The 23237-nt window shown below is 65.0% G+C and overlaps 1 protein-coding gene across 3 annotated transcripts in view; it reads right to left on the reverse strand.

The window, feature by feature from the left end:
- COL5A1 (collagen type V alpha 1 chain) overlaps positions 1 to 23237 on the reverse strand; it is a gene marked incomplete at its 5' end in the record, with an annotated part of 77613 nt that overhangs the window by 48993 nt on the left and 5383 nt on the right. For all 3 annotated transcript variants that reach the window (XM_084238796.1, XM_084238795.1, XM_084238794.1), the window contains 3 exons: positions 6799 to 6961; positions 7625 to 7838; positions 10787 to 10954. In XM_084238796.1, coding sequence (XP_084094922.1) covers positions 6799 to 6961; positions 7625 to 7838; positions 10787 to 10954 — 545 coding nt within the window. The remainder of the gene's footprint in view (positions 1 to 6798; positions 6962 to 7624; positions 7839 to 10786; positions 10955 to 23237) is intronic.

Genomic DNA, 23237 nt, shown 5'->3' on the forward strand with positions numbered 1-23237 from the left:
GACGCCAGGGGCTCCCCTCCCCCACCCCATCTCTCCCCCTCCCCCCACTTGCCTTCCCCCCTTCCCCCTCTCCCCCCCTCCCGCCCTCTCTGTGTCCCCCACTCTGTCTCTCCCTCCCTCCCGCCTCCCCTGCTCTCCCGGCCTGGGCCTGTCCGCTCTCCCTTCCTCTCCCACGCCGCCCTCTGGACGCCAGGGGCTCCCGGCCCGGCTCTTAAACTCTCGGGCAGACGAGAACCATACGACAGGAACAGTGAATCAAAACCACACGTTTTTATTAAGCAACACGACTTCTAGTTCAAACTTCATCCAATTCAAATAAAATATTTTCCCCTTTCAGCTGGCAGCCTGACGTGTGAATATATGTTCTCCAAATGCCTCTGCTGGAGGGAGAGGCCGGGGAGCCTGGGGCAGCGAGACAGCGGCCGGGGGACCCCAAGCGGCAGCACACTGCCCCCTGCTCCCTGCGGCCAGCTGCCTCCGGGGGGGCTCCCCCATCCTGGGCACCAGCCACGCCCAGCACTCACAGCCCCCACACGGTGGGCAAGAGGAGGCACAGACACCCCTCCTCCAGGCCCCCACCAGCCTGGCCCTTGCCAGCCCTGGCACCCCACTGCCCCCCAACTGCAGGGTGAACACGTGCTGGGGCGGGGGGCGGGGGGCGGGGGCCAGGGCCCAGCATGAAGCCCCTTCACGCCGTCGCCCACCCCGTGGCAAACACGCCCCCTCGTCTGACCTCGGCTTCCCACAACCTGCCAGGGGCACCTGTGCACGCAGACTGTGCCATCTGTTCTGGGCGGGCGCCGCCACCCCCTGGGCAGCTGAGGCTCCGTGTGCAGGCTCATGCTCCGAGCCCCGGGGAACCTGAGCCAGTGCTGACGGGATGCTCCTCTGGACCCTCCTGTGCACCTAACACCCCTCCTGGCAGGGGCTGTACCCCCAGGGTGCCCCACGAGGCCCTGGAGCTTGGGCAGGGCCCAGGGTGGCAGGTGTGGGAGCTCCACCCCAGACTCCCCAAGAGTGCCAGTGCCCCCCTGAGCCCCCCAGCCCCAGCTGCTGCAGAGCACAGAGCAGCCCTGTACCCCCCCAGGCCCCCAGCCAGCCCCACTAAGGGCTGGGTGATGGGCCAGGGCTGAGGGGACCCCAAAGCGCTGCCCTCTGCCTGGCCATACCCCAAACACTCACTCCCCACAAGGTCCACAGAAGGTGTCATCCAGCCCAGCCCTCGGACTGGGGGCCGCGAAGGGGCTGCCTCTGAGAAGGGCAGGAGGCCCCAGTCCTGGAGGGCCAAGGGCAGGTGGAGGGGCGCCACCACTCCAGCGTCCTCCAGGCTGCTGCCAGAGCCCTTCTCAACAGCCAGTGTTGACACCCGCCAAGACTGGGGCCGCGTGGTCTCAGCCCTCATGACAGGGTCTCCCTTGCTGTGCCCCCCTGGGAGGCCCAGCATCATGGGCCCCCCTCATGGCTCATCCCTGTTCCGCAGACACACAGCTGAGTCTCGGCTCACGGCCCACGTTGGGGACACCTGCACCCCTGCAGCTCCCCGAGGGCAGCCTAGACCCTGGGCCGGGGCTGCAGCTCCCCGAGTCAGTCACCTCGCCCAGAGCCCTCGGGGTAGGGCCAGCCGGCCCCTGGGGAACCCCGCTGCCCCAGGCGCACACCTTTCAGTCCCTGACCAAGCCCTCTGTGATTCAGTTTCTCTTCAGGTACCAAGGCCAGCGGTTCACCCTGCGGGGGCCCCAACAGCGCGTCCAGAGAGCAAGTGCCAGCTGCCCCTCCCCTCGCCCGGGCGACCACAGGCTCGGCTTCTCCAGCCCCTCTGCCCCGCTGCCCCCCAAAGCGCCCGGTGCGGGTCACAGGTGCTGCCCTGCTGCTGCAGCCCCCCCAGACCTTGGCTCTGCTCTGGAGAGAGCGTTTTGCTGAGGGAGTCAGTTCTGCCTTCTCCGATAATGAGATTTGATCCCGGCTGCGTTTCCGCAACCAGCTGAGGAAATGGCAGTTTTCGTTGGAAGCTTCGCAGCCTGGGGCTGAGCGGGCCCGAGCGCGGGCGGCTGCCCAGCTCCCACCCCAGTGCCTGGCGCCCTTGCCACTGCCCGCGCGCCTCTGCCTGGCCACCAGCCCCGCACCCCTCCCCTCCACAGCAGGCCTGGGGGCCGGGGAAGCAGCCCCAGGATCACTGCAGCAGAGCCTCCGCCCCAGGCCCCGGGGCACCCCGCCCCGCAGGCTCAGAGCACGCCTGAGGACCCAAGGCGGATTTAGCCAGAAGTGGCGCGTGGAGACACAGATAACCGGGGAAGACCACGCCTCGCCTTTGGGGAGGGGCGGCGGGTGCGCCCCGGCAGCACACACGAGAGCGGAGTCACCCCTGCTGCACCCCTCCAGCCGCAGATGTGTGCCCTCGCAGCCCAGATGGGCGCCGACCAGCACCGCCGCAGCCTGGATGGGGGGGCCAGGCTGGGCCCCTGAGGGGTGACAGGAGCGGGGGGACACAGGGCTCCTGAGGTCCCCACGCCTGGGCCACAGTCTCAGGCTTGTCCCCAACACACCCAGCCTCTTGCAAGGGGGTGGGGCAAGACCGGCCCTCACCTTCCCTCCCCATCTCCATTCTGTCATCACAGGCTGGGCCACATCCCGGCAGGTGACGCGGAGCAGCCACGCACGCAGGACACTAGGCACCCTCGCAGGACTGACGGACACGGGCAGCCGCCTGGTGCAGCTCTCTGACCGCCGGCCCTGAACGCTGAACAGCGCGACCTCCCGGAGCCACTCCCCGCTGCTCCAAGGCTTCACGCCTGAAAGGGCCCCCCACGCACCCCAGCCAAGCCCTGAGGCAGAGCAGCACAGCGAAAACCTGCACTGTTTTTCATCCATGAGTCACACAAATGGAAACGGAAAGGCCCTGAGCCAGAGACTAAATAATTTTTTCCATGATTTTATGAAGCCCACGGAGTCTGAGGACGAGCTTAACGTGCGGAGGGCGCGTTCAAGGATGTTTTCGTGCAGAGAGACACCACCGCCCGCTGCTCCACCAAGTCCAGCCACAGTCTGACCGCCCACCGGTCACCGGCAGTCCCGTCCACTCTCACCTGTGCCACCAACCGGTGTCCAGAGGTCCAGGGCCAAGTCTGCTCACCCCTGCACAGGGGCAGGTATGAAACACCACACCTACGTCTCCACCACAGCGGTGGGAAGGGGGACCCCTGTGTTAGCCCCAAACTAAGGGGTCAGCACAACAAAGTGGGGGAGGGAACATTGGGTCCCCAAATCAGTCACGGGGAAGCAGAGCCAGTGGCAAGGGCCTGACTGGCAGGCTCTTCTCTCCAAAGCCCATGGGCTCAAGCCCACGTGGCTCAAGCCCACGCGGCTAAGCTAGCCCCTCCTTGCCAGCCTCCCCAGGCTGACACTGTTGGTAAAAGAAGATCAGCTCAGCTCATGAGCTACCCTGGGGATAAGTGTGATGGCACCAGAGAACACTTAGTGGGCCCGGCACACAGTGAGGCCCAGAAAAACCATTAACCTCCACCACCATCAACACCACCATCACCACCATCATCACCACCACCATCACCACCATCATCACCATCACCATCACCACCATCATCACCATCACCACCATCATCAACACCACCATCACCATCACCACCATCATCACCACCACCATCATCACCACCACCATCATCACCATCACCATCACCACCATCATCACCATCATCAACACCACCATCACCATCACCACCATCATCACCACCACCATCATCACCATCACCATCACCACCACCATCACCACCACCATCACCATCACCACCACCACCATCATCACCATCACCACCATCACCACCACCATCATCACCATCACCATCACCATCACCACCATCATCACCACCACCATCATCACCACCACCATCATCACCATCACCATCACCACCACCATCACCACCACCATCACCATCACCACCACCACCATCATCACCACCACCATCATCACCATCACCATCACCACCATCACCACCATCACCATCACCACCACCATCACCACCATCACCACCACCATTACCTCCACCATCACGGAGAGGACACCCCTGCTGGCCGACGGGGTGGCTCCTGGGCTCCAGGCGTCAGGCGCAACCTGGCTGGCTGGACGTGGCCTAGCCGAGACCCAGACCCTCACCTTCACATGTGCATAGAGGAAGACACCTGGGTGCCCCAGGATTGCCAAGGAGGCATCGCCTCATCCCAGGCCCCGCCCCAGCCCTGGATAGGGGCTCCCGGGAGGAAGTATGCCGGGGGAAGGGGAGGGCCCTGGAAAAGGCCTCTGGATTTAGGAACCACTGGAAGGTGGCCAAGAACCAGGAACCTCCCTTGGGGTGGGGCACGGGGAGCACATCCCTGGGCTCTGACAGTCCCTGGCCAGCACCCACACCAAGGGGCCTCTGTGGGGTCACATGCACCCCTGGACAAGGCCCAGGGGTCCCCCACAGACCCCAGGACCAGTGCAGCCCTGCCTGCAAACAGTGCTCGGGGTGTGACCGGCTCCATCTGCAAAGCGCCCTGCTTGCTGCAGAGCCTGGACATGGCGGCTGTGGTGGGTCCTCCATCCCCCTCTGGGCCAGACAGGGCTGCAAGGACAGCTCGGGGGACTGGCCCAGCCTCTCAGAGAGCCTGGTGGAGAAGCCCAGCCGCCCAGACAGCGAGCATGGCCTCATGGAATCTGCCGGAAAGAGCCAACACTTCAATCCCTTCTCGCTTGCCAGACCAGGGCCGCAGCACTGCGGGGGCAGCGGCAGAAGCGCCTGGGGAGGCCCCCCAGGGCACAGGCAGTTGCGGTCCCATCCTGATCCTCCCTTTCACCCCAGCCTCAGCCCGGAGGACCCCAACCCTCCCCGGGGAAGGCCCCTTCAGTTGCAGGGGGGCCCAGGCTGGCAGAAGGGGCAGCAGGAAGAGAACCCACGACTCCACGGGGCGCCCTGCGCCAACAGGAGTCTGCCCCCTCCCAGAGTAAAGGTGGGGGTCCCAGGGACTGGTGGCCCCAGCTCTGTGCGGGTTTCCATGTGCCTACACACAGCACACACATGTGCACAGATCACTGGACAAATGCACAACACAGCCGTGCACACACGACACGCGCAGGGACACACTGGCACACCATGTGTGCACACCACTGGCACTGCCATGTGTGCAGCAACATGCATGTGCATGTGCATGGAGGGACCACTGACACGCACTCACACGGACACACAACAGGAGCACACACGTGCACACTCACTACACACTCACATGCGCGCACACCCACGGCGCCGGCGTCAGGGCTGTGCTGCCCCACCCCACCAAGAGGAAATGTCTCAGAAAGTGCAGGCAGCTGGGGGGGGACCAGCCCTGCCTGCCCCCTCCCCTACCCCCTGGGGCTGCCCACGCTAGGCCCTCCCTCTCCCGGCTGTGAGGGAAGAGCCTCTGGCTCGGCAGGAAGCCGAGGAAGCAGTAGTTGACTCAGGGACCTTCTTTCAGGTAGATGAAGCTGTGCCCAAGTCGTGAAGTGAAGAAGCATCGCACAGCCCAGCCACATGCCACACAGTGAGCCCAGAGAGGCCCCACATCTCTGGGGGCTGCTGCTGCCCCTGTTTTACAAGGGAGACTCCCAGAGCCTCACCGAAGTCGCCTGCTTTCCCTGTCTCTGCCTGCCAGCTCCCAGCACAGCCCCGGCCACCTCCCACCCTGGCCATGCCCGGCTCACCCGGGGCCCTTGGCCATCGGGTCGGAGCCACTCATGGGTGTCGCCACGCCGCAGCCTCAGCCAGGCCCATCGGAGCCAGAGCCCAGACCCCCACCGCCAGCGCAGCACCGACAAGGTGGCTGAGGCGGGACCCTCATGCCCACCCCACACCCCCAGTGGGCAGGCTGTGTCCTCTGGACCCTCCACCTCCAGGCAGGTTCCCCAGGGGCCACCTGGTTCCGCCCGCCGGCTGCCCCCACACCAGTGCCGGATGAGGCCGAGGGCAGGCGCAGTGTGGAGTACCCCGCCTTTTGCCAGGGCTCCATGGGCAGCTGCAGCTGTGCCAACGTTACACAGGTGGAACAGCCGGTCACAGGGCGTCAGAGCAGCCCATTGGCCCTGAAAGCCGGTCCCGCAGCCTGCCCCGGCCAGGGTCCTGCACATGAATGTGCATGCGGGAGGCCAGGCGTCCAGTGTTTAAAGGTCCCCAGGGACACCGATGTGCCCCAAGCCTGGCCCTGGCAATCGCTGGTCACCTGGGATGCCCTACACTGGGCAGCGGGATGGAGCTCTATGGCCCCTGGACCCCAGCCTAGGACACCGGGCAGGCGTGGGGCTCGAGGCCTGCTCTGCAGCCCTGCCTGTCCCCGGGCTCCCAGGGCTCCCTGCCAGACACCCCGAGCAAGGCCGACTCGGGACAGGCACACTCGGCCTCCCGGCTCCGCCCTGGCACCCGCCACGCCCACCCAGCAGGGCGCCCCTCCAGGGCGCCTGGAAGGCAGCAGTCTGCCTGTTTACACAAGCTCGGGCACTCGCCAAAGTCCGGGATCCCTCCCAAGCCGGTCCCCAGAGATGCAGATGTGGGGCCTGGACAGAGTGGTCACGGCTGTCCTCGCATAGCCTCTCCTGCCCACAGGCCACCAGCATCCCTTGGGGCGACGGCTGGGGCTTCCGACCAACAGCCGCATGGCCATGTCGAACCCCACAGAGCAGACGGCCCCCCACAGCCCCGACTCTCACAGCTGGCGTCTGCTGCAGCGGGGGCGGGACGCCCCTCTCCCCGCCCCCGGCCCCTGCTCTCCAGCCCGGCTCACCTCAAACACTTCCTCATCCAGAATCCGGGTCCCGAAGACGATGATGCCATTGACATCGATCAGGGGGTGGTCGCTGCGGTCGAGGAACTTAGTGGTCTTCTTCTTGCAGTCCAAGATCAGGGTGACGTTCTTCTTGTGGACGCTGAGCGCGATTCGGTGCCACCTGCAAAGAAGCACATGGCCACGGTGAGGGCATCCCGGGTCCCAGCACAGGTGACACCGCCTCCGGCTGCCGGGGAGACGGAGCCAAGAAGCGTGACGTCCTGCCCCGTGCCTGCCTGCGGGCCATCGGGGCAGCTGGGGCCACACGCGGCCAGGAACAGCCACCAGCTCCCCACGCAGCCAGCCCCGGGCTCCCGGGGGCCTGGCTCTGAAAGCTGGCGCTACAGCAGTGGGTGTTCCACCCTCCGACCCCCAGTGCAAACTGCGGAGGCAGAGGAGGGATTGTGATGGGAAGCAGCAGACTCGTTGGATCCACTTGAAACACTTGGTAAGAAATACATGAGCCACTTCTGGAGGGGCTTCAGAGATCACTGCATGTGGCCCCGCATATCTGAGCCCCAGAAGAGGCGCCCCAGCTGTCAGCATGGAGAGAGTTCTGGAAGGACTGGCCTTTGTGTTTCTCCCAGCCCTTCACTCCCACGTCCCAGGTGTCTGTCACCTGTGCATTTACAGGGGGAGGGAGGCCCAGGCCAGACAGGAGACCCGAGACCGGACCTGGGTCCCAGGCCCACAGGCTGGTGCTCCCCACCAGTGCCCCTGGGCGCCTCGGCACGGTGCGGCCAACGGGCTCTGGAAGGGCTGGCTGCTGGTCGCACCCACTTACTTGCCGTCTGACAGGTTGATGCCCCTGAACAAGGGGTAGTCCTCTGGCCCTGGCCTCCCCGTGTGGTCTTCGTAGAGGAAGACGGGAGAGCGGCCCATCTCCAGGCCCATCTGCTGGATGCCCTGTTCGTTGTAGAGGGAGACCAGGAAGGCCTGGCTGCCCTTCTTGGCTTTCACAGTGGTGAGAATGGAGAAGTCCTCCGGAAAAGCAGATGCTGGAACAAAGGGCAGACATGAGCAGGCAGCTGGGAAGTTCCCACAGCCCCAGAACACACCAGGTAGGGGTCCGGCCAGCGTTGTGACTTGTGGTGGCGCACAGCCGCCTGCTGCGCAGCCGCCCCCTGATCAAACTGTCCCTGCAGGCCTCCCTATCACCACTTGGCCAAGCTCCCCTTCAAGTGTCACTGCAAGTGCAAACCCGATGGTCCTTCCAGCGGGAAGCCTCCAACGCTGTCTTCTCCATCCCCACATCTCAAGACATCTGTGTATAAATCCTAATGAGAACCTTCTAGAATGTGTGCGTCCACGGGGAAGGGGCTGTTTCTGATGCTTCTGTAGTGCCTAGAGCTGTGCCTGGAGGCATGGGAACCGCTCTGAAGGCCTGGAGGAAGGGGGGGCGCGGGGAGGGAGGAGACTGCAGATGTGGCATGCGCTAGAACTGCCTCGCCAAAACAGAGAAAAAGAAAAACAAAATCAAGACCTCCATCCAGATTTTGAAAGAAATAAATCAAACTCCGGGGTGCAGCTGAGTGGGAGTGCTGTTCGCCACACGGACCAGGCGATCTGATGTCGGGGACACCGACTGGGCCACCCTGAAGTCAGGGACGCCAGACCAGGTCACCCTGCCCAGGCCTGGCCACGGGCCGCAGACGCCTCACCATTCTCCCGTGCCCCTGGCCACGAGAGCCCCAGGCACTCCTCCCCAGCCACCCAGGGTGAGGTCAGCGAGTCCCTGCCCCGGTTCGCAGGCGTGCTGAAGCCCGGGGCCACGGAGAGCAGGGCTGAGGTGTGGCTGCAGCCCAAAATGCTGCCCACCCCCTCAACAGGCCCTTCGGGACCAGGGAAGCCCAAGGGCCGGAGAGGTGTCCACGGGAGAGAAGGAGGGAGGGCAGCCATCTGCCACACCCCTTCTTTGCTGCTAGAACCCGGCCCCAGGGGCCCCAGGAGCCCTGAGTCCAACGGCAGCAGCCGGCAGCTGCAGTGCGACAGCTGTCCGGGGGCGCCCTCTGCTGGCGGCTCCTGCGCCGGGCCTGGACAGCAGTGCAGGTGCCCAGCAGGGGGCGGGGGGGGTGGGCTCCCAGGCACCCGGCCACGGGCCCAGACTCGAGATGGCTGCAGGAGAAACTCCCTGCCGTGCCTGTGCACCCTCGCAGGACCCGGGGTGCAGACCCTGCCACAGCCTGGCTTCGTGCGACCCTCCAAATGCGGGCCACGCGGCAACCCAGGTCACCAGCTGCCCGGCGGCGTGAGCTCTGCTGTTAGGCTCGGGGGAGAAGCCCGCTGCCAAGCCAGCTGCAGGACCTGGCGGCCCCTCTGGTCAGGGTGAGTGGGCTCTGGGCGTCCAGGGCAGACTCTGGGGGTCCAGGGCGGGCTCTGGGGGTCCAGGGTGGCTGTTTAACTAGATCTGGACCAATGGCCCCTCGGCCTCGTTCCGCAGGGCCTCCTGCCCCCACACTCACTGTCCTGTCTTAGACGGGAAGGGGCCAGTCCCGGCACGCGGCCCAGGACCACCGAGTCAGCCCTCCCAGCTCACCAAGGCGCTGTGGCCCAGGTTTGCAACAGGGGTGTGACACATTTCCTCAGCATAGATAACCTGCAAGGATAAACTCTGCTCGCTAGTAAACTCTCCTGGCAAAAGAACAATGGGTCCTTGTCGCCGGGAGCCGGTCCAGGAGCGGGAGCTGGCCGAGGCTGCCCCCTGGGTGGTCCAAGAACCGCTTCCTAGTTCACTTCTCCAGGGAAGTCGCAGGTGAGGGGGCTAGCGGGGCCTGCCTCAGGCTCCAGCACCCACAGCCGCCCTCGAGGAAGCCGCTCCCTATGGACAGCAGCACGGGGTCCTGCCGTCGAGGGTCTGAGGCGCCCTTCCTAAAGGCGGGGGAGCGGGCAGGAGCGGGACACGGCAGGGAGGCAGGCAACAGATGCGGGTGAGTGGGTGCTTGTGTGCTCACCCCAAAAGGTAGACATGCTCCTTGTGTCCCCAAAATGGGCCCTGTGGGCTGGCCATGGGGCAGCGAGGCCCTGCAGCGGCTGGACAGCTGCCCCACGACCGCACCCACAGGAGGCTCCTGGGAGCCGGCCCAGGGCCCCCGAGCCTCGCCCACCCAGAAAAAGGCACCTGCCCTGCAGACTCCCGGCCTGGAAGGGCCTGGAAGGGCCTTGGGATCAGTGCTGGCGGGGAGCGCGGGAAGGAGCAGCTGGGCGAGGGTGTCCTGGGGGAGCTAGTGGGGGCAGGATGGACAGACGCCCTACTGTCAAGACCGCCGGCCCTGGGGTCAGCCTCAGGTCACCTCCAGGTCGCGGAGGGAGGGCGCACAGCCTGCCGATGACAGCAAGCGCCTCTGGGCAGCGTCTGCTCCCCGCCGCTGGGCCCCCCTGAACAGAGAGGGGAGCACCTCTGAAGCGGGTGGGGGGCTGTCAGTCCTCTGGCTCTTCCCCCTTGCAGAAAGCCCAGGTGGGCGGGCGCCTCGGCGCAGGGCTGGGGCAGGGCAGCAGGGCAGCCTCGCGGCGGCTCCGGCACTGCGTGTAACTCAGAGCGGAGCCCGCGCTTGGCAAAATTCGCTCTCTTGCCGGGAGCCATGTGTCTGATTCATGGGTCTCTTAATGGCATCGCTCCCAATTAAGCTTCTGTCTGCCAGCACTTCCTTCCCGGGCACCCCGGGGTTCCCCTTAACCTTGCCGGGCCCCAGGAACCATCCATCCGGGCAGCCCATCAACAGCTGGCGAGACACCTGCTCGGGAACAGGCGAGACGCCCCTGCACGCGCCTCGGTGGTGGGCGGAGCGGTGATGCTGTGGCGTGCTCTCACGAGCAGGAGGTCGTGCTCTCACGAGCGTGAGGCTGTGCTTTCACTGGCCTTGGATGGAGCTCATTAGAAGGGCTCCTCCAGGCCGCCTTCCAGGACGTACCCCTGCCCACACATGCTGCTGCTCCCAGAGGCTCTTACCTGGGTACAGCTGCTTGGTGGGCGCGCTGAGCTGGGCATCCTTCGTGACTCTGTATGCCACGTCTGGGCCTTTGGACGATCGCCGCGTCGCACAGAAACCTGTTGTCTTGGTTATTCCATCAGGCAGGTTGTGAAAATCTAGAACCTTCAGGAGATCTGCTGGCTGGGCTAGAATCACAGAGGGGAGTGGGGTCAGCCACAGAGCAGGTGGGGCACCCCAGGGTGCAGGTGAACTGAAAACGGCCCTGCCCCGCCCCCCCCCCCCCCATATCAAGCTCGCGACACTTGGGAGAAGCCAAGGAACAGCTCAGGAAGCGCAGACACAGCCACCCCAGGGCAGAGCCTCGGGACCCTCTGTGGGCCCCGCATCCCCACACGGCTATGATGCTTTTCTTGTCACTGCTGAGTCCTCAGCTGGCGAGAACACCCAGCCGGGCTCCCAGGACCTCTGCTCCCCGGGCGCGGGTTGACCACCCCAGCCGGTGGCTGGAGCCGCAGTGCGGGAGCTGCTTCAAGGGAGGCAGCCCAGGGGCTCAGCATGCCTAGGGGCGCACTGGGCACGCTCCTTTGACCTGCACACAGCAGCCAGTGAGCACCCCCCAGGACAGTTCGCAGTGTACCCCGTTTCCATTCGCCCCCAGACCTGTGCCCACATGGCAAGATAGAGCAGAACCAAGGGCAGGGCAAGGGCAGGTCTCTGCACCTCTTTTGGAAAGTTCTGGTCCTGGATCTTCTCCAGGAGCTCCACAAAAGAGGACTGGGGTACCTGAGGGCAGGGGAGGAGCCACAGGATGGGACCCCCAACAGGAAAGGCACCTCTGCCTGCCGGCCTCTCTCCCTCCCGTCACCAGGCCCCAGCCTCCGGGCCCCACGCACCCACACCGCCCTCAGGAAGCCGGGCTCTGCGGAAAGTCTGGGCCCGTTTCCACAAGTGGCCCCTGGGGCACAGAGAAGAAACTCAACTGGGAGTCCAAGGACAGAGGATTCCAGCCCCTGCCCCTGTGGGATGGGTGACCTGGCCATGCCCCTGCTGGGCAAGTGCCCTCTCGCAGGGGCTGCTGGACCTGGGGCACGAGTCTGGGCCAGGAAGCACCATCCCAGCGTCCATCCCTCTCTTCCTTTGCAAAAGAGGAGGCCCCTCTGCTCTGCGGGCCCCACACAGGACAACGCGCCCAGCAGGGGAGGCAGCTGTCTCTCGGGGTGTGGCCTGGGGTATGGGCAGCGCCTGAGAATGTGGCGAGGCAGTCACCCTCCCACTACCTTGCCTGGGCTCCTGGATCAAGCTGTGCCTGAAGGACCCTCTACACAAGTGAACAATGTGGCTATACACCGATGCCAACCTTGGATAGACTCCCATACCTGCCACCAGGTCAGCACCGCTGCTGGGGGCGACCACACCAGCTCACCCTGCAGGGGTTGGTCCACGCCCAGCCCTCGCTCAGTTAACAGCAGTGCATGATTCCCATGCCAGCTCCCCTCTGCCGGCTCCTGGGGATGCCTGTGGTCAACTGCTGCAACTGGGGCTCAGCACGGCCACGGAGGGGGGCTCGGAGACGGGAGCGGCTGGCCATGCACCCACACTACTTGTCCACAAGTCCCTGACAAGAGGACCAGCTGAACAGGACGGCGCAGGCGCACAGGTGCTGTGGACGGTGCCACAGAGAGAAGCCCCTGCCGCCCCCCATGACCTGGGGGGGGGGTGATAATAGAGGCAGCCAGGTGGGGAGCAGACGGGCGCAGGCCTACCGCCACTCTGCAGGGCGCAGGCCCTGGAGTCCCTGCCTGCAGGGAAGCCTGCTCCATTAGCAGCTCGACTGCTATCCCCATCACTGGGCAAGGGGACCAGACGGGGTGAGGACTTCCCACCTCTGCTGGGAAACGTGGGCACCCAGCACGCTGAGTCCCCTTGGCTGTCTCTGGTGGCCTCTCTGATTCCCCAGTGCCCTCGGCTCCTCCCCGGGGCCAGGCTCCCATGCCCGTGGCTGGCACTTCCGACACGCTTGGCCCTCAGCTGTCCTGGACACTCGTCCACTTGACTTCAGCAGCGCTGCCAGGCACAGGTGCCCGGACAGCCCGGGCCTGGCCGCGGCCGTGGGAAGAGACGCGTGCCAGCCGCTGGCCCGGTGCAGGGACGCAGCAGGCGCTGGCTCGCGCCGAGCCCGGCTCCAAGCGCGGCGGTGGCCAGGGGAGATCACAGCCCTGGGCCGGGCCCTCTTGGGCCCTGTCCCAACAGCCGGGATGCTCTTCCCAGATGCGAGGCTGGTGGCCCTGTTTTCCCCATTGCGGAAGGAGAGCTGTTTTCCAGAAGCCTCTGGGACATGTTTGCAGACAGCAGAGAGCGGAAGCCGCCAGCACACCTTTCCCAGGCCCGAGGCCACCCGCCCGACGGCCAGGGGTTCCCCGGCCAGGGCTGAAGGCCCGAGCCGAGCTGAATGGGGCAGGAGGCCCGCGAGGAAGCCAGTGGGACGGGCCCTTCTCCGGCCCTCCTCGGGCGCCTCCCACAGCGGCACTTTCTCAGCAGCCTGGCTGCTTGGGCAGGTCGCATGTGGCTGGAGACAGCGCCTGGGCACTGGCACGTGGGCTTGAGCCGGCGTCGGCCCACCCCGGAAAGGACACGGGGCCTCCCTCTTAGAGGCCAGGGAGCGGATGCCCTGTCCGTGTTACTGGAAGGGCGGCCAGGTCACCCCGAGGCCCCTGGGCTCCCCATGCACCCTGCGTGCAGGGAGGACGGGAAAGGAGGTCTCCACGCGCAGCCATGTCCACGCGACTGGGCCTGAGGACCACCGAGTGTGAACAAGGCCACCCGGGGCTTCGGAGACCACCCTTGGCCCAGCTGCTCCGGAGACCCCATTCCGTGGGGTAGAGCCACGTCGCCAGGGGCAGGAGCCCTGCAACCTCGTCAGGCCCTGGCCCGGCGGGGCATCCTGCCCGAGCCCTCGGCCGCGGCTCAGAAGCAGGCGCGATCCCGCGGGTCAGGTACCCCGGTGGCCAGGGGGCTGGGCCTGAGCCAGGTCTGGGTCCAGCTTCATGGGGACGGCAGCATTTGCAGTCTGGTGGCACCTCACTACGGCGGTGCCAAGAGGTGGGAGCTCAGGCCCCCCCCAGCTGTCCTGGTGGCCACGAGTCCCTGGTTCCCCGTATCCCATCTCATTCCCTCCAGGCAGCTGCTCTCTTCTGCCGGCCCACCGAGCCACCCTCCAGCGGGCAAGGCCAGCACAGGCCCTGAAATCCTAAAGCGCCAGAGTCTGGGGGCCTTGCCCCCCGCTCCAGCATCGGGAGCCCCGCATGCAGCTGCGTGGAGATCAGTGTCTGGAAGAGGCCCCAGGACGCGCCCTTGTCCAGGCCTGGGGGGCCAGGCAGGAGACGCAGACTCGGCCCCCGGAGCAGCAAGCCCGGGGGTCCAACCCAGCTTGAGAGGAAAGACCAGGCGGGGTCTGTGCTGGTGCAGGAAGCACTGCACGCCCCAGAGGTGCAAAAGACCCTGGGGAGAGACACAGCAGGAGTGCCGAGGAGGAGGAGCCCAGAAGCCGGAGTGGACAGTGGACGGGCAGACAGACAGACAGATGCACCTTGCGTCGCAGGCACCGCTGTGGACAGAGCTCTGGAGAAAGGGAGGAGAGGCCCCAACCCGAAGGCTGCGCTGCCCGGCCTGGGGGCAAGTGCACTGGGGCAGAGCTGAACCCTGCGGGGCGTGCACTGGGCAGCCCTAAAGGTGGCCAGTCGCGCGCAGTTAGGGAGTCGACGCTCTGTCAGTAATAACGGGGTACTCAGGCACGGGGGAGTGCTCCAGCCTGCCCAGGCCGGGTGCAGGGAGCTCGAGGCCTGCCCAGGCCACACAGGGAACCGGCACAGCCTGTGGGCAGCATGGCCGGACTCAGGACCTGCCAGAAGCCCCTCGAGCCCTCTCCCCGCCCTGACTCCGGGAGCCACTCATGCTTTTTCTGATCCGTTAGAAAAACAGGCCGCTGGAACTGGAGCTGGCGAGCGCTGCGCTGAATCCAGAGGTCAGTTCTGGGGAAAAGGACACGTCGACAGCCTGAGTCCGCTGGCCGGGAAGGGCGGCTTCTGTTTCTTCGGGGTCTGACACATCGGGTGACGTCCACAGCTTGCGGTGCACATGCTTTGTCCAGACACCGCTCCAGGTCACCATGGCGGACGCTGCTGGGACAGCGGCGCAGCTGCCTGCCCTGACCACTGGGGCCGGAGTCTGCAAGCACAGGGGACCTCTGCCCCGACTCGGCCCCCTGCTGGCGCAAAACCATGCAGGCTCTGAATTCCCTGGGCTGCTGACCAGAGATGACCACGGCCTGCAGGCCAGGGCCGCTGCGCTTCCTCCTCCCCAGCCTGACGCTGTCGGTTCCCTCCCTTGCCTGGCTCCTTGGCAGCCTCCCGGATGAAGAGGCCGGGAGAGCCCCTGCCTCGCTGCATCCCCGCCTGGCTCCTCGTGGCACCCTGTCCCCCCCACCCCTCCTCCTGGATTACATTTAAAAGTTTAACAGAGCAGCGTGTCATCGCCACTTTGTAGCGACAGTTTGCACAGAACACACCCTGGCAGGTAAATCCACCCAAACGGTCAGCTAGTCGTTTACTTGGGGGCACTGGCGGGCAGCAGCGGGCAGCGGCGTGGCTGTGGCACTGGCACGGTTTCCTTGAGCAAGGGGTTGCAGTTAACTTTTATTTTCTCCTTTAGAGACCTTAGTAGCTTTCAACATCTCTACGAAGGACAAGTGTGGTTTTAATGACAATGGAATAAAAAATTCCAGTAACACCCAGCGGGACGGCGCGGTCCCTTCTCCAGCCGACCTAAAGCACAGAAGTCACGGCCACAGACGTGCTGGTCCGGCCTCCCCATGGGCATTTTACAAGGCCACGTCGGCGCATCTCAGGCACGTCCTGCTTCCCGTCCAGCATTTGCAGCGGGCGGCGCCCAAGCCCCGCCGGGTAAGGCCAGGCTCCGGATCACCCTCGCCCTTTCGGACTGAAAGGTGGACTGAGGCCAGGGATCGTGAGTGCCTGCGGTTCTCCCAGCCCAGCCCGGCCGCCCATGGCCCTGACGCTCTCCTTCGAGAAACCAGCTTTGGAAATAGAAAGCGAGGGCCCCCGCTGTGGGCTCCTGGGAACTCTGGACACAACCAGTGCTGCAGCTTGCAGTGGGGATCCTGCTGGGAGGGGGGGCAGCCCCGGGGCCCCGCCAGGTCCTGGGTCTCGTGGCCCCGAGCACTGGCCTCCCAAGCACAGCCTCGGATACAGCCCCGGGATCCGCCGGCTCTGCGTCGGGGCGGAGGAGTATTCCCCAGCGACATGGCCACGCTGGGCAGACCGCCTGGTCGCCCGACCTCGGAGGAGCAGGCTGCGTGGGTCCCGGGGCCAGACACGCTCATGATAACCAGAGCCCTGGCCGCGGCCCCGACAGCATGGGCACAGGAGCGTGCAAGGACCAGCCCCCAGTGCCCGCGGCCTGTGTCAGGACTCAGAGCCAACCCCATGGTCGTTGGCCCTGGGCCTACGCCACCAGGCCTGGCTGACGCCCGCCCACACCCAGGGGGTCAGTGTCCTCAGGGTAAGGGCTCCCTGGGGTGGGGTGGCTCCCTGGAGTGGGGTGCCAAAACCTGGCACCCCAGTCAGCTCCCTGGAGGGGGCAGGGCCCCGCTCTCACCAACGGCAGGCCCTCAGCGAGAAGCCAGGCTGCGAGAAGGGCCACAAGAAAAGGCCAGAAACAGGCTGGCGAAGGTGTGTGGACACGGAGCCCGGCACTGTGGGAGGGAACGTGGACAGGCCAGCCCCGGGGGCCAGCATGGACGCCCTCAGACCGCTGCCGGTGGATCTGCTGCGGGATGTGGCCACCCACTCCCACTGACTGCAGGGAGGTCTGCACCCCATGCCCACAGCTGCCAAGCTAGGGGACAACCTCATGCCCAAGGCCAAGGTTCAGAGCTGTGGGCACAGGCATGGTGGAATACTACACAGCTGTGAAAAAGAGAAAAACTTGCCGCCTGCGGCAGCGTGAACAGAAGGGAGGGCATGACGCTGAGACATCAGCGCAAGGAAGATGCGTACCCGGCGGCTTCCCTCACACGCGGGATGGAGCGGACAGAGGAACAGACAAACCCAGAACCCTGAAGATCCAATGGCAGGGCCTGGCTGGCATGAGGGAGGGGTGGGGCCCAGGAGACCCGGGGGGGCTGTGGGAGCCTGGTGCTGGGCGTGGCCCCGGGACATGCGTCTGAGGAGACCCCACACCTCTGACTCCTAGATAGTCCTGTGACCAGGGTCACCTCGATAAAGGAGATATAACAAAGACAAATACGGAAGAGGGAGGGGAGAGGGAGGAGAGCCCAGCTGTCCAAGTGTGTCTGGCCCCCAAATTCACACGTTGAAACCCCAACCCCCAAAGATGATGGCCCCACCGAGGCCCCTGGCCCTGTGCACCTCCTGAAGACACAGAGAAGGGGTGCCCAGGGGACCGCTGGTGGCAGGTGCCCCCTCAACCCCCTCCCTGCCGGAAAGGGCCCTGCGTCCTTCCCTTTTCTGTGTCTGGGCCCCGGATGTTTTTAACCGACGCCTTTCAGCCAGGCCAGCCGGCGCAGCAGGACAGGCGCATCCCACGGGGTGGCCGGCCACAGCTGGCCTCTGTGGTCCACACAGCTGCGGCCTCCAGCCCGCACATATGCGGGGACAGCGTCCGCGGGTCCGTCCACCCCGCTGCCCAGCCTCATCCCCCGTGCCCATCCGGCCGAGACTGCCGCGCCTCTCCACAGAGACGGGCTGTCCGGAGAGGGACGCTCTTCACACCCCCGGGAGACAGCCGGCGGCCGCGCCAGACTGGCAGCCCCGTTCTCCACTCCTGCCCGGTCCACTCCACAGCTGGAGGCACTTTCAGCTGTTTGGGTCCTCTGCTCCTCCCAACACACACCGTTCTCGCCCGGCAGCGGCGGCACACGCGTGAGTGCGTGAGGCAGGGGCCCCCGCCTGCAGCTGCAGGTCGAGGCTACATGCCTCGCACGTTTTAAGGAAGACGCCCCCGCCTGCCTCGCTGCCGCCAGCAGGCCCCGGCCCGACCTGCTGTGTCCCCCGGTGGGTAGGGCCGGCGTCCCTGGGCTCTGCGCGCCCTCTGGGAGGAAGGAGGCGCTCCTCGCGTTCACTGACGGCTCTTTTCCTTGTACAGGCCGTGCGTGGCTTTCGTCCGCCCCGTGTGGCTCCTGGCCTCTCCCTCTCCCTCCGTCCGGAATGCGCATTACGGCTCACCGGTGCGTCTGTCACCTCTTACGCCTCAGGGCTTCTGGGCTTTGCTTTGGCCAGAGAGAAAAGCTTCGCTCTGACGGGCTAAGTTAGTTTTCTTCCCAGCAACTTCTGGGGTTATGTCATGCTGCGCTGACCGTCCTTCCCACCCAGAGATGATAAAACCCCATCACACGTGTTTTCTTCTAGCAGTTTTATGGTTTCATTTTTAAACGTGACATCTCGGACGCATCTGGAACGCATCGTGATGCAAGAGGAGGCAGGACCCAACTTCGTGTCCCAGAGGGCTCCTCCCCGTTCCGGCCACTTCCATGACTAGCCTTTTCTTTCTCAGGCCACGTGAAGCACCACCTTTATGAAATCCTTAGTCCCCAGGGGCCAGGCCTTACAAGCCACGGCGCCAAGGGCCAGGCCTCCCCCTCCGTGGCCCTCATGGGGGGCGCTCTGCTGCAGCTCAGCTGGCTGCCCCACATGGAGGGGTCACCGTTCACCCAGCAATCCCGATGTTCTCGTCCCCCAAGTGCAGCCCCCGCAGGCTGGGACCGGCGCCCACAGTGGGATTGCTGTGGTGGAACCCCAGAAGTGAGTTTCTCTACAACAGTCACAACGTCGGAAAGTGGGGAATGAACCAAATACCCAAGGGGAGACACTTTTGTTGGACTTCGGGGGCTCCTGGTGAAGGGAGATACCAGCCCATGAGGGGAGCAGGACAAACGCCATCTCTGCATGGGGACCCCAAGGCTTCACCCAACAGGGGGTGGTGGCAGGTAAAGAACCTGAGGCCACTGCCAGCACCGAGCCCCCGGCTCTCTATCCCTCGTCCTCAGACACAGCAGACGCTGAGTTTAGGGGTGATGGGGGATTTCCATTTGCTTCTTCATGCCTTTTCACAGTCTTCGAAAGGATGCTAACGAAAACGCCTCCATATTTAAAAACACATACGTCCTTTGCCGTCGTTGTCACGGAAGAAGGACGAGCCGCGGGATGAAGATCTACTGGGCTACTGCCCCTCCCTGGTGTTCAGGCGTCCTCAGTGGGCGAACCCCCTTTCTGCACAGCCCTGGCCTCTCCAGTCCTGATACAGCTGCCACCCACACCCTTAGGCACCCCCGTCTCTCCTCTGAGTGTCCACACTGAGTTCCCTCAGGGGCCCTGGGCAGCGGGCTCACCCCCACCTCCCACTCCAGGCAAACGCGGCCCCAACACGCCTTCTGAGCCCTGGCACAGATCCCAGAGGGCTCAGGAGGGCACGGAGGGGCCACAGAGCCAGGCGGGTCCGCCAGCTGGTCCTGCTGGACCTGTGCCATCAGCCTGACTCCCACTGACCTCCGACGCCCCTGGATCCCCAGCACCCAACTGTACCTCCTCCCTCGGGGCTGTCAGGAGACAAGGCAACTTGGGGAGGCGGAAGTTTGGATAGGCAGACCCCGAGGCCAGGGCAAGGGCCCAGGACTGTAGGGTGAGCCCGTGTGGACGGGCCCCCCACTTCCCCGGGGTCAGGCGGGGGGCCCTCTGTGCAGCCCCATGTGCCATTGGCCCAGGAAGGCCCTGAACTCACAGAAGTTGCCAGGACGTGCTGGCCAGGCTCTGGGCCGGGTCCCTCCAGCACCCCCTGATCCGGCCACACGTGCCTTCCCTGAAGAGGTGCCCAAATCTGCCGGTGAAAATCACACCCCCAGCCCTGCCTGTATGGGCCCCGCCGGGCCAGTCGCGCGCAGCCAGGAGCACCTGCCGCTCCCAGCTCCGTGGTCTCAGAACTCGGGCTTTGGCAAGAACGTGGGGCCCAGAGACGCATGATTAACATCGGATCCAGGAACCCCGCGCCCCAGCCGGCGCCTTGGTCCGTCACCTCCTTCCCATCCAACATGGCAGCTGCCCACACGGCCCCTGCAAAGCCGCAAAAGCCAGGTAGCAGCAAGACCAGGGGACAGCAGGGGACAGGAGGGGAGGGCCCCCAGCTCTCCCCTCCCACTGCCTCCGGCCTCGGTGCCCCTTGCTGGAGGCTGGAAATGCCCCGCCGGAGGGTGCCAGGCCCTGGGCGGAAGCGCCGCGCACCTGGCCGGGGATCAGGGAGGATTCCCAGAGAGCACGGGCTGCCCAGCTGGCACCGGCCGCCTGAGGACGGCAGCCCTGGGCTTTCCAGGGCGTGGGAAGCCGGAGTGAAAGGGGGAGGCGCGAGAGCAGTGAGTCGTCAGAGAGGAATGTGCTGAGCGGGAGGTCTGGCATTCCCCAGGGAAGAGGGCAGCGGCTGGGTGGCTGCGTGCGGGCTCGTGCTGCAGAGAGCCAGATCAGGAAGGATTTTCACCAAACGTCTGGAAGGAACCAGACACCCACTTCAGGGAGTTTTTCTTTTTTTGCCAGGCATTAGTGCTTAGGGGGAAAGGCAGGCTCGGGGCCATGTGCTCGTGGGGGTTGGAGTCTGAGTGGGGTCAGGACCGCGGCCTGGGGCAGGTTCTACCCACTAGGCATGAGCAGCAGGCCAGGGAGGGACAGGACAGGCCCGGAGTGCTATGGGGGCAGGGGGCGGGTGCGGCCCCCTTGAGCCACCTAACCCACCCAGTCGCCACCCCTGTGCTGGGGGCAGGGCTGTTCAAGGCGAGGGCTTGGAAGTGAAGAAGTGACCTGAAGACCCGCGGGCGGGGCCCAGTCGTGGCTGAAAGAGCCTCTGGGAGTTTCGTGCAGGGTGAGAGGAGGGACCCTGGAACTAAAGGGGCTGGGAAGTGGGTCATCTAGAGAGGACGTCTGAAGAGATTACAGCTCAGGAGCTCGCTGGGCAGCAGCTGGGAAACACCAGGGGCGTCTTGGGGGCATGGGGAGGCTCCTGGGAGGGGGTGAGAGAGCCTTGTTCAAACCCCAGGTCTGCTCGCTGTCAGCCAAGTGCCCAGGGCAGGCCGTGGCGATGCCACCCAGCTCTCAGGGGCATGCAGTGCACATCGGCCGCACGCCCATGGGAGACCCCAGCAGGTGCTCACGCCTCTCAGGCACATGCACGCCCACACACAGGCACATGTGGCTGAGAGCTGGCCCTAGGCTAGGAGGTGCCTGGAGAGACCAGAGGGCACTGTTCTAACTGCCATGCAGAGCTCGGGTCTGCGTCCAGAGGCACGTCAGCCAGGGGACAGTCCCCAGGGCCCTGCGTCCTGGACTCCACGCCAGCAGGCGTTGTCCCCTGAAGGGAAGGCATCCTGGGGGCCTGGTCCAGAGCTACCCCAGACAAATCCTCAGCTTCCTCTCTCCTCTGGCCTCTCCAGGAGCATCAAGCCCAGAATACACCCCCTATGCCAGACTGTGAGGCTCCCTAGGGTCCCCCAGAATAGCCCAGGCCTCCTCCTGTCTGCCCACTCTGCTTTGGAGAGCCAGCTCAAACGTGGCAATACCTGGAGCGGGCCAACGCCTCGGGCTCACCAGGCACTTATGTTCAGCTCTACACCTATTCCCTGCACCCTCCAGCACTGTGCACTAAGAGAGGGACCAGAGATCAGGCAAACCAGCCTGTATGCGACCTTACTCTCTCACCACAAACCTACAGGTACTGTCATCAGGAAGAAAAGAAGGTACAGGAGAAGGCTGGCGCTTCTGAAGCCACTCGAACCACAACTGGATTTTACAATGTCCAGTGGAGCAGGGGTGCAATACCACCCTTGGCCTCTAGGGGCCACGCCCACACTGGGGCTTCACAGTCATCACCCTCTGCAGCTGCCGAGCATGAGTTCTGCCTGCAAAGTGACCACAGCTGGAAATGCCTAGAAGCACACGTGCGGAATAAGCCCTGTTCCCCAATTTCACACACACTAAAATTGCCATTTTCTCAACAGAATCTGTCTGGGCCACACCGGAGGGGTAGGTGGGCTACCCGTGGGGCCACATTTCTAAGAGATCGGACAGTTCCCTGGGATTCAGGATTCATCCCAAGGGCAAACCAAGAGAACCCTCCTCTCACTGGCCGTCTGGACACACGACCCTGTAAAGGGCCGGCTCAGGCCAGAGCCCGGTGTCGGGTTCCCTCTTCTGCAATGCTGATGGTTTAAAAATGCAGTGCACAGCCGGGTCCAGCTGCGCTGCCCCGGCAAAGGCGAATCCGCGGAGCCCTACCAGCTAACGCTTGGAATACGTGTCGGACGCTCGGCCTGGCCCCGCCCTCAGCCCTGCCCCCACATGTTACAACATCTGGCCCCTGCCCCACCCCCGCACGGCCCTCATGGCGTGTCCACTGACACTCAGCAGGCAGAGCTACCTGGCTCTAACCCCCGCCTAGCGCTCTGCCTTCCCACTGAAATGGAAAAACTGACTCAGCCCGGCAGCTCGGCCCTGACGCGGCGCTGGCCACAGCTCGCAATCGTGTCCCACCTTCTCAGCTCAGAAGTACGAGGAGAGCAAGGCCTCGGCGGCATGGAGTGGGCGGGTGACCGTGGCCATCAGCAGGCCTCCTCCCAAGGCCAGCCTGCCCACGAAGGCCGCGTCTGCGCCCGCCTCCCCGGCTCTGCCAGAAGCAACAGCAGCGCAACACACGGCAACAGCCTCCTCGACAGCTCGGGGGAGCGGACGACCATGAGCGCGGAGGTGGCATCCCAAGGGGCCCTGGAAAACATGTTCAGCATCCCGAGATCCAGCTGGACCCCTGGGCCCGGGGCCAGGAGGGCCGCCTCTGGTGCTGCCGTCGCCACCGCACACCCCCGCGCAGGGCCTGGGCATCTGCCCCCCATGAGCTCCCATAACTGCCAGAAAGGGTGGGGCCCGGGGCTGCTCAGTGCCAGCTGCAGCCAGGTCCCCCCAGAAGCAGCCTTGATGTTTACCAGATGAAGACACAGCTGGGGAAGACAGCCCACCACACTCCCCAGAGCGCGTGTGCACACGCAGGGGAAACTGAGGCAGCTCTGCTGCCACTTGCCCTTGGCTGGGGGCGGGGACCTCGTTCTGACCACCGGGGCCCTGGACCGTGGCTTCTCCCACAGCAGACTAGACCCCGCAGCTGGGGGCAAGTGTGCCTGTGGGACCCACACCCAAGAGGGCTGCCGGTCCCCTGAAGGGGGGACTGCTCTGCCCTTGTACCAGCCAGGTCCACAGAGCCTCCACCTGCCTCTCTGCAGGCCAGGCCAGCCCCACCTGCTCCAGGGCCACAGAAAGGATCACAGGGTCTCCACAGGTGACACCAGGGCCAGCACTGGCCAATACAAACGGGAGCCAGAGGAAGGACACAGACCGGGCACAATGT

Source organism: Talpa europaea (assembly GCF_964194135.1).
Source record: "Talpa europaea genome assembly, chromosome: 7".
In the NCBI taxonomy this organism is placed as follows: Eukaryota; Metazoa; Chordata; class Mammalia; order Eulipotyphla; family Talpidae; genus Talpa; species Talpa europaea.